Source organism: Schistocerca nitens, chromosome 2 (genome assembly GCF_023898315.1).
Source record: "Schistocerca nitens isolate TAMUIC-IGC-003100 chromosome 2, iqSchNite1.1, whole genome shotgun sequence".
NCBI lineage: Eukaryota > Metazoa > Arthropoda > Insecta > Orthoptera > Acrididae > Schistocerca > Schistocerca nitens.
This window is the reverse complement of record NC_064615.1, coordinates 942,688,606-942,699,856: the sequence shown is the minus strand read 5'-3', so window position 1 is coordinate 942,699,856 and position 11,251 is coordinate 942,688,606. Positions and strand designations below refer to the sequence as shown.

The 11,251-nt window shown below is 39.9% G+C and overlaps 1 protein-coding gene across 1 annotated transcript in view; it reads right to left on the bottom strand.

The window, feature by feature from the left end:
• Positions 1-1,910: 1,910 nt before the first annotated feature.
• LOC126235463 (dehydrogenase/reductase SDR family member 11-like) overlaps positions 1,911-11,251 on the bottom strand; it is an 89,542-nt gene continuing 80,201 nt past the window's right edge. Inside the window, exons 5-7 of the mRNA XM_049944185.1 lie at positions 7,206-7,335; positions 2,734-2,880; positions 1,911-1,928 (exon numbers count right to left, since the gene is read on the bottom strand). Of these exons, the coding sequence (XP_049800142.1) occupies positions 1,911-1,928; positions 2,734-2,880; positions 7,206-7,335 (295 nt within the window). The remainder of the gene's footprint in view (positions 1,929-2,733; positions 2,881-7,205; positions 7,336-11,251) is intronic.

Genomic DNA, 11,251 nt, shown 5'->3' with positions numbered 1-11,251 from the left:
CAAAGAATAATTTTTAAAAGGAAGTAGGATTTTCTTGTATCTGACTTTTCTTAAATAGCAGCTTTATACATCCTACTAACAAAGTTAGTACAACAGTACTAATTACGTTAATTTACATTTACGTTATTGTTCAATTAGCTATTCAGGAAAATATTTGATTTTTCGATTTTTTCAATACCTCAAATGGATCAAGGGCTTCCCCTTGTCCTTACTGTGCTGAGCTGAAATTACAAACAACTCTTTCCCATGTGAAGTGGAACCAAACTGCAGGAGGGGGGGGGGGGGTAAGCAAGAAAATAATACAAACTTAAAAAATTAGACCACACTGTCCATGGACTCAAGAATGCTAGTTTTGTGATTAAACTTCAGTCCTTTATTGTGTGTTACACTTCATATAAAACTAGTAACATCTATAGCTCAAATTTCATTGCAGCAAGGCCATCATTAGGGTGGGTGATTAAGTAGGTCTGAAGTATAGTGGTCCCAATTCATTGTACAAGGATGGCTGGATGAAGTTGAGAGGGTAATTTTGGTCTGAAGGCCTCCATGAGATCCTTGACATTTGGTGAGGCACTGCCTTCACTGCAATGGCAACAGCCCTGGGTGGCTAGGCTGTATGTAACTGTTGTGGTATGGGTGGCAGCTGTGGTGTAAATGGAGGTATTTTTAATTGATGGTAGACTATGTGGGTAAAAGTACTAATGTTGCCATCCTTTAGGTGCTCAGCACTGAGGGGAGTTGGCTTGTTGGGTTGAGAAGAACTAGGTGAAGCAAATGGGGAGAAGCTTTGTTGACAGTCATTCTTACACACCATTTGTGAGTAACAGTAAAGTGAGAAACATGCAGTGTACCAGATGTTTCCTCCGACACTGTCGCTTGCTGAGCATAGCTACAGAAGTAAATCGACATTTCTTTTTCAAATGTTTCACTGATGGTAACTACTACCACTAGTTACAGACTTCAGTAATGAATGCAACTAGCTGTATGAAATAATGTTAACCTACTCTACACCACTTCTTTTGATGTGTTCCACAAGAGAACCAAATCTGTACTTAGTTTGATGCCTTCCACATTTCGACAGCCTTTCACAGGTGTGTGCATGTTTGCTGCCTGTCTCCAGTGAATATTTTACACGACGACTGTACAGTTTGACAAACATTGCTACTGTGCATTAAGTATAGCTTATCTTATCAGGTAATAATGCAAGAGTACACTCAACAGCTGCCAGCTGCCCTCCATATCTCCCACTGCAGGAGATGCTAAATTTTATTATCTTCACATACAGAATTCTCCTGCCCCAATTCACAGACTAAATCCAGTGTCACTGGAAGAAGGCCAGAACATGTCACAAATATTGACTTGTAGAAAGTGTACCAGAGCTGTTGGTTGTGAAAAGTCAGAGGATGTTTTGCTATTTGCCACTTTTCTTGCAACTGAAAATGCTAGATGGTTGCGGATTCTACATGCTTTCAATATGGTTGTATCTTCAATTTATGATGTTTCTTATAATGTTATCAGCCAATGTCAAAGTACTGGATGTGTATATCAGTTACATGCCTGGCAGCAAAATAATATGTATAAACCTGAAAAACATGTACTGGAGTACACTGTATGAGGTAGGAACCTAATCTGAACTGGTAACAGTATGCCTGGTGCTTAACAAAACAGTGTATCCACAGTTCTGATTTTTATTTTATAAGAAATCATGTTTTCTTCCTTCCACCCCTCTTCCGTAACAGTAATACGAGTCCCCCTCCCCTCGGGTTAGATCGTGCATAAGCTCTTGCATTACATCTGCAAAAATTAACTGCTGTAATTGAAGTTCATTGACTTTACTACAGTAATTGAACATGCAGTTTACCAGTATTGGACAGTTATTAAAATGTATGATTTTGGATTCGGGGCAGTGTTCATGGATTATCAATAGTCTGCAATAAAATAAATGGAAACACTATACTGCTTTCAGTAATGGTTAGCAGAATATTTCTGTGTAATTTGTCTTACATATTTACTTTTGTTTCTCTTTTCTGGAACTTGCCATCAGTATTTATGCTCTTGGACCATCACAAGCTTCCAACAGAGGCAGCTTGCCATTGCTTTTGGCGTGTACATGTGCTAACAGCGTCTGAACGTTGGTATATGTAGAGGCTCACCCTCTCCATGCTATATGTTCTCAGTCCACGAAACACCATTTCTTTCCAACTGTAGTTGGAATTTGCAGCATTCTCATCAAAATCAGCATGGCAGTGTGCATATTTCCAGTACAGATTTTGTGACATGTCACATGTCACTTAAAGATGCAATGCTTTTTCCATGACAGGGTGGCCATTATGCTCATTCAGACCCGTGTTTCACATCACATCAGATACACGTGATTTATGTTTTATTTAAGAAATGAAGACAGTATCAATGTCAGTCAAGTGTCTGATGTGATCATATTGCAGTACACTGTGACAGGAAAGAATGACAAATGTCTCAAAACTTAATAGCACTGCACTGCTATTGGAGATTAACATTTCAAATGTGCATGGGATGCAAATATTTTGTCACTATATACCATTTACAATTCACAGTTATGTTACTCATAATTAAAGTTTCTTGTGCTCATATTTAACGCCTGATATGCTAAGGCACCAAGGACGATGAGCTTCTTAAAATTTAAAGACAGTTTGTGGAAGATATGGACATTAGCACAGTAATAGAATCTATAAATACTCTATTTCTAGCATTTACCTGTACACGCGGATGTTGAAACAACATGTAAACTACGGCATTTGCGACATCCTCTGCTTCAAGACAAGGCGCTACGTTGAAGATGTCTGAAGTTATTTTCTTTGAATGAGAGAAAATCTCAGTCTTCACCAGCCCAGGAGAAATCGCCTGCAAATAAAATAAGTGAGAATTTTACCTCTCACAAAGATAAAAAATCAAAATGAAACCGATAGCATTGTTGGCAAAACTGATGGTTTCTAAATTTGCGAGATTTCAGCCCAGTTTAGGTGCTTTTCCAAATTATTTCGACAACTGCCCTCTTAGTCCTCAGCTGAAGAACGTTCATTTTTTGTACTTATCGAAAACAGAACTATTAAACAGCTATAAAAACTTTCTCTGGAAATTACCTAGGAGCAGCACATGGTTTGGCAGTACGTATTTTTTACATCATGGATAGAAATGTGGGCAATGGACAGATCTGAACTTCCACAATATTCAGGTAGAGAGCAGCCAGATCAGATACTGAACCAGTTTAAGCAAAAATGGGCGCCAAGCTATGCAGAGCTTGAAAAAAAAAAAAAAAAGAAAAAGTAAAAAGGAAAGTTAACTACTAATCAGTTTTACCAACAGAGGTTCTCATTTCTCCGACAGTGTTAGAACCATTTGATTCCTGTCGTTAACATGTAGAGTAACTACATATTTAAACGATAGCTGACCAAGCTCTAGAAAACCACTTAAGCCAAGGGCCTCGGTCCAGATTTTATAGCAGTCAGGATCATCTCAGAGTATGCTGATACAATAGCTCCATATTTAGCTATTATATACAATCACTCGCTCACAGAAAGATCCGTACCTAAAGACTGGAAAACTGCTCAAGTCACACCAATACCCACAAAGGCAAATAGGTGTAATCCGCTGAATTATACGCCCATATCACGTCGACTTGCAGTAGGGTTTTGGAACATATACTTAATTCGAACATTATGAATTACCTCTAAGAAAACAATTTATTCACTCAATTAGCGCGGATTCATAAAATATCTTTTTTCTGAAACAACAAGCTCCTTATACTCATGAAGTAATGAGTGCTATCGACAGGGGATGTCAAATTGAGTCCCTATTTTTAGATTTCCAGAAGGCTTTCGACACCGTTCCTCGCAACAGTCTTCTAACCGACCTGTTCGCCTATGGAATATCGCCTCGATTGGGCGACTGGATTCGTGATTTCCTATCAGAAAGCTCACATTTCGTAGTAATAGAAAGTAATCAAGTAAAACGGAAGTAATATCCGGCGTTCACAAAGGAAGTGTTATAGGCCCTCTGTTGTTCCTGATCTATATGACGTATGAGACAATTTGATTAGCCATCTTAGATTATTTGGAGATGATGCTGTTATTTACCGTCATGTAAAGTCGGCTGACCAAAACGAATTGCAAAATTATTTAGATAAGATATCTGTATGGAGCGAAAAGTGGCTGTAAATTGAACTCAATACTTAGGGATCACTTAGATCATATTGTGGGTAGAGCAAACCAGACTGCTATTTACTGGCAGAAAACTTAGAAAGTGCAACAGATCTACTAAAGAGACTGCTTACACCATGCTTGTCCGCCCTATTCTGGAGTATTGCTGTGCGGCGTGGGATCCGCATCTGGTGGGACTGATTGATGACATCGAGAAAGTACAGAGAAAGACAGCTCGTTTCGTATTATCGAGAAGTAGGGGAGATAGTGCCACAGACGTGATATGTCAATTGGAGTGGCCATCTTTAAAACAAAGGAGTTTTTAGTTGCGATGGGATGATCTCATGAAATTTCAACCACCAGTTTTCTCCTACGTTGCGAAAACTTTGTTGGCACCCACCTACACAGGGAGAAATAATCACGATACAGTAAGAGAAATCAGGGCTCGCACAGAAAAATTTAAGTACTCGTTTTTCGCGCGCGCCGTTCGAAAGTGGATGGTAGAGAGACGGCTTGAAGGTGGTTTACTGAACCCTCTGCCAGGCATTTTATTGGGAATGGAGTTATCACGTAGATGTAGATAATATTGAGAAAGTTACTGCTAGTGCTACATGATTAAGCCTTCCTGAACAATGATGGCTAAGAAGTATATAACATTGTAATTTATTCTGTACTGTCAATTTGTATTAAGTATTTCTGTGTATTCTGACGGAACTATAGTCAACAGTTAATAAATTGCATCAAATGTATCATGCAGAAAGGCGTCAGTCTAACATCTATTTAGTCACACTAGACGTCTGGACATCAAATAAAGGTTACAAAATAATATTTAGCATACGTATGACTAACAACGGACAGTTTTTTTAATAAATTGGCAAGGCATTCTAAAGGATTTAAACTTTTTATTTTGCTGTGAGTGCACTCAAATGGACTGAGGCCCGTGAACTATGGACCGATTCACTTAGGGTATAGAGGCACTACCCACTCACAGGGCTAATTCAGCTGAAATAATTGTCGTAAGAGTGCGCTAGTTCCTCACAGATGCGAGGTCGTTTTGCCTTCAGCGTGTGCCAGTATCTGTCATGTGGTTGTAGTGAAAGTGTTTTCCGTTAAATTGACGGGACAGAACAACGAACTCCAGAGGTAAGCGACCTGTGATGGATTAGTGCCATAATTAAAGCATTATGCCTAACAAAATAAGGCGCACCATGCACAAAACGTTAAATTTTAAACTCTTGTTACTTGTGTAATAATGTAGGTCATGCAGGGTGTGTGTGTGTGTGTCTCAACTATCGCTGGCGTTTTCCACAGAACTCTGATTTGCCACATCTTTCGAAATGTGTGCCAATGGGGCTATTTCCACTCTGTCAAATTATTAGTTTAACTGATGTTTCACTGCGAAATTCTAGAGAAAGTTTTCTTGGCTTCTTTTCAGATGCACTGAGCATACAAAAAGCCAAGTGGTTCATGGTCCGAGGAAGATATAAAACAAGCAATAGATAGTTTTTACAGGCAGCTCCTCTAGATGAAGTGCCAGCAATGTGCTACATGGTTTCAAGAAGTGTGTTGGGGTGCGAAAGGACGAAAAAGGTTTATTTGGGATAAATGCTTGTGACTGACAAATACAATGGGCGGAACAGTCTTTCTATTAGCACCACCATTTTTATATAGTGTCATAATTGCCTTCAAGTGTTTAATACTTTGTCCGTGTGAAGGAATTTCGACCTGTTATATACTGGAATGTGTTCAGATGTGTACCTAACTTATCGTACTGACAGATCCTTAAAATGTTATATTATACAGGGTGTATCAAATGTACGACAGAAATTGCAAGACACCTTCCGAACAGAGGAATAAATTTACATGAACAGGTGTGTGGGGTTATAACTAGTTTTCTCCAACTCAATGATATGAAACACTGAACAGGACGTTAGAATCATGGGGAACATGCACTATTGCTGACGTCTGGTTACGTTGGGCACTGCCACTTGTGTTTCATGTCCCTGTTACCATGCGACTTAAGTCATTTCTTATTTACATGTAACGTTCGTACTGATCGCTAGAGCAATTAATTTTTACAAGCACACTGGTTACTACGTAGAGTTAATCACATACTTGACTCGTAATTACAGTGTACAGAAATTCAGAGAAGGCAGATGCCCATTTGATGTATGTTTCAGCTGACAGCAATGGCACTCGCGCTCAACGTTGGTGCCAGGAAGAAGGTGCCAACAAGATATCTTTTGAATCCATTGATCGTTGACTAAGGGAACATGGAGCATTTAAACCTGATACTCGCGACCGGAAGAGGTCTAGAAGGGCGAGGGCACCGCAACGGGAGGAGACAGCTAACGGCGACCCTAGTGTCATTTGCAACAATCTTGACCACATGACTATCTGGAGTGTTACATGAGGACTAGCTGTATCCATACAATTTACCGTGTGTACAGGCACTATTAGCAGCTGATTTCCCTGCTCAGGTACTCTTCTATGACTGGTACATGCAACTAAGTTTAAACGAGTTGTATAGCCTCGCTTTACCCTACTACTGTTTTGGAATTGCAGTTGAAGGGTTTTGCTCACGTCTTTCAAATGGCTCTGAGCACTATAGGAGTTAACTTCTGAGGTCATCAGTTCCCTAGAACTTAGAACTACTTAAACCTAAACAACCTAAGGAGATCACACACATCCATGCCCGAGGCAGGATTCGAACCTGCGACCGTAGCGGTCACGCGGTTCCAGACTGTAGCGCCTAGAACCACTCAGTCATCCGGAAAGACGTTGCCGGCCGGAGTGGCCAAGAACAAAGTAAACTTTCTAGTGCTCTCTAGCTGATCTCGTCTAAGCCCATAACTCATTTTCAGATATAGTTTCAGACACCCGTTTGAAATGACACTGGCACCTGTATCCAGGTCCGTGGGAGTGCTACACTATCACCCGAACGTGTAAACAGCAAAAATAAGCACTTTGTACAAAACTTCAAAAATTGTAAACTGCAAGGAGCAGTGGTAGCCGATGCACCGAACTTACCCCAACGCGTATCTTGCTGCCCCTGGCGACCAAATCTTTACGTAAGCCTTCCAACAGCGTATTGACTGCGTGTTTGCTTGCGTAATACATCGCCAGGTCACTGTTGTACGGCGGAGTGTGAGCAGCCAAGCTGAAAAAGCCGGAAGATATGTAAGTAGATCGACAAAAATTAAGCTACACGTATTCTCGCATTGTTATATGTAGAGAATTCTATTTTCTGTCAACAGACGTAGCATTTTTCTCAGGCATCCCCTAAAAGACAGAGCTTCGGTATCCACTAAAATTGAAGATGCGATGGAAGTGTAGAAACACAGCAGAAACAGACGGCCTTGTCTTACGACTTTCGTTACTTCAATTGGCTTGATAATGTGCTATTTCATTTTCTTTTGACGTCTATCTACCTACCATAGTGCTTGCACACTTGCCCTTCCTGGAATCTAAGTACAGACTTGGGTTACAGAATTCTCTAATCTTTAGGAGTTCTCAGCTACATTAAACTGCACACTTAACATCGCCAAAACGAAAAATATTGCAGTTTCATCAATAACCTGATACTGTTCACGCAAAAGTATGCCAAAAATTATACCAATGCCAGCTGTGGTTACAGAACCACGCCGAAATAATGTCTTCACTTCTTTTCTGTAGCTTCCTCTCAGCCCTTGCGCGCTGCAGAAAGGAACCAGTTTCACAGCATGGACCACGAATTCCATTGTCGATTCCCAATAAACATGGCGGAAGTATGTATGCCACTGAACCGTCCAATTCCCATTAGGACATCCTGTCCCCTTGATGCACAATGGAATCACAGCAGTTTACCACTGGTCTGTCGAGAAAAGTCTCATGACACTGATTCTGCATTAGTTTTATGTAACAGACCTCTTAATTATCTCTGAAGAACAGTTATGCTATATTGTTTTTCCCTCTGTACTTAGTATGACAGTCTAAGAAAAAAATCAAAAGGAAATACCATTTTCCGCGCTAGAAGAGACGAATTTCCAGGTCGAAAAGAATGTATTTTCATGGAATGGCACCTTGTCTGTGAGTGCAACACTGGGCCACATGGAGTCTCAGTGTTACGATTTCTGCGTTCCTGTCTGCATGTTGCACAATGTGGAACTGGAGATATGAAGATTACCTTTGTCGTACATCTGACCTTTGTATCTGCACACTGAGTGTAGTAATGTGTGCAAACTGTTTACCACTTAGCACGCAAATGGACAAAACTTCTGAGCTGTCTTAAAGTCGAGGGTGTCAAACGAGCATTCTAAATAAACATAACCTTGGCCCTGTAAGTCAGCTAATACCAGGTGCAGATCATAAAATTGTTAGATATGCTGCTGTCACATACCTAGAATTAGAATGCATGAGTTGATAAAAGTGAAAGTTTGGGATCTATTCTAGAAAGACAGAACAGCTATTCCTTTTTTATTCTACATATAATTTATCAACTGTTTTCAAGGGTCAGGTGATAATCATGTTCAATTACTTTTGACACTCCATAATATTTGATTCTTGGACATATTGAAATAATTATTAAAATCGTCATCTCTACACATGGAAATTTTTTATCACAAGAAAGTGATTATTAAAAATCCTCATCAGCTCATTTAAATCTACATTGTCGTAGCTGGTCAGTGCATTGAGTTGGTGGAGAATAAATTTACTTTTTTGAACTAATGAAAAAACTCATGTACTCTGTGAGGGTATGTTGGTATCCTCGCTTTTGATATTCAGTGATCAAGGCATGCACAAGTTGGAGTCAGCAAAATCCAGACTCAACATTTACTGTGGTCTATTGAGCAATGGTACTTTACCAAGTGGCATCTGCAACTGTGTTGTTGACATGATGGATCTGAAACGCTAATTCCCTACTCTGCCCTTGACTGAATTCAGTCGCAACTTTCCTGCATTCCGTAGAAAGTTAATCTTTCCCTAGTCGAAATAATGGCTATTGCACACTCACTGTGGGTTGGAGCGATGTGCACAAATTCTTTGCCCACAGAAATTCCCGCCGGAATAATTCACTACCGCTTTGCTATCTTTCACCATGATATGTGAAGAATATCGTCGTCACTTTGCAGAAAGCAAAGCTCTTTAACACCCTCACTTTCACACACTTGTGTAGTCTGCCACGAGGGAGAGAGAGAGAGAGAGAGAGAGAGAGCCAGCCTTAATTTTAGGTCTCTAAATGTTTTTATGTAATGGGGATCTCCCCTCCGTGTCGAGCCTGCCTCACCAAGTACGGCTTCACCCAATCACCATCTCGCTGAAGGTGAATACATTTAATTTTTCTTGCTGGGTCGCAGCCTAGCGAGGCTAATGACGTGCAGCCATTTACCCTCAGTCCCAGCCTTTGCGTTGAAAAAGAATATTATTGTGGCTCACCGTTCTCTTGCTAACTGGGAGTTTTATGGTGATAGCCACCTGCTTGGTTTACCTCCAAAATGAGTTTCACTTTAACTTGTTTGTTCATGCCAGTTCATATATTGATATTGTTTTGTTAGTTTTCAGTACACGAGATTAACTGAAATTGTCTTTTGTTGATATAATTTATTTTCGTGTAAGGTCTGTAAAATCCGGACACCTTACATGTTGATGCTGCCATACACTGCTGAAAATTTATTCTGACAAATTTGAGGATGGCTTTAGGAGGTCTGTCACATTCATCTGGGCCTGTACTGGCCCAGGGCTACAGTTTACCTAACCTACACCAAAAAGAACATTTTGTTCATATATTTCACCAGACACAAACGTCTTAATGTGAACAGGTGATTTTTATACGCAAACCAAGTATTACAAATGAAAGTTGAATAAGTCTCTTAAAAGTTATTCCTCGTTTCTCCTCTTCAAGGGGTATTAATGTCACACTATAGGCAGCAGGGTTTTCTCAGTTATTCTGACTTTCTTACTTCAGGTTTTTAATTTCCAGTTTCAAACTAACATTCACAAGTTCGAAAAATGTGTTATGAACATTTCCTAGCTTCATTTCATAACTCATTGGATATCAGATTTAATCATAAGAGGATGTAGTTTCAGATCTTTGAATCAAGAAGTGGCAGCCATATTCGTATTAATACAACATGAACATACTTTGCATGTTATCTTGAATTGTAATTACTATTTAGGTACTGAAGTAACGCACCATACAAGTAATAAACAGGTAACTATCAATCTTTGGGGATTGATTCTGTGTGCACCTTGTCAAATTACTTCTTGGGCCAGGATATGTTTTTCAGTCTCTCAAATTCAATTACGTTAAAGACAAGTTTTGTCTCTTTTCCCCTTTTGGAAAAATTTCTGCGGATGTCTATGCTACCTTCCTAAACCCACTGCCAACAAGATCTATAAAGATCTAAATAGCCCCTACAATACCTCTTTACATTTCCAGTATTCTTAATTCCACCTACTACTGGACTAACTATGCCAGAATATCTCAGCCGTTTTACAACCAACATTTCCTTCTGTGAAATATGCTACTCCTATTCAGGTTGAAAAACTTTTCCATTTTTTATGAAGGCAAAGAATTTCACAGATGAAAACCGACCTGTATTATTGTATCTTCTACACACCCAACCGCAAGAGGACATGTGGAAAATCCAGGAGCATAGAATACAGTGAAAAATAACTTCCCAAATGATACTTTAATGAAGTATGTGGAAAACACACACACACACACACACACACACACACACACACACACACACACACACACACACACACACACACACACAGTTTGCAACTGTGTGGCTTGGAAACAGCCAACTACCAGCTCCCTTTCCGTCAAGACCGGGCCTGAAGCATCTACGAGGGTGAGTCAAATTAAAACCTTAAATTTGAAATAACAAATCGAAATTTCGCGTCGTTATCCTGTAAGTTGGTAAGCGTGCCACAAACAATGTGCAGAATGGCCTGTAGGTGGCAGCATAGTGCAGATGCACACATACTGTCTCAGTATCAGTGTAAAGATGGCCACCCCACTTGCGACTTGCACCAGGGAAGAACAGCGTTCTGTTATTCGGTTTTTGCGTAGTGAAGGTGTGACACCT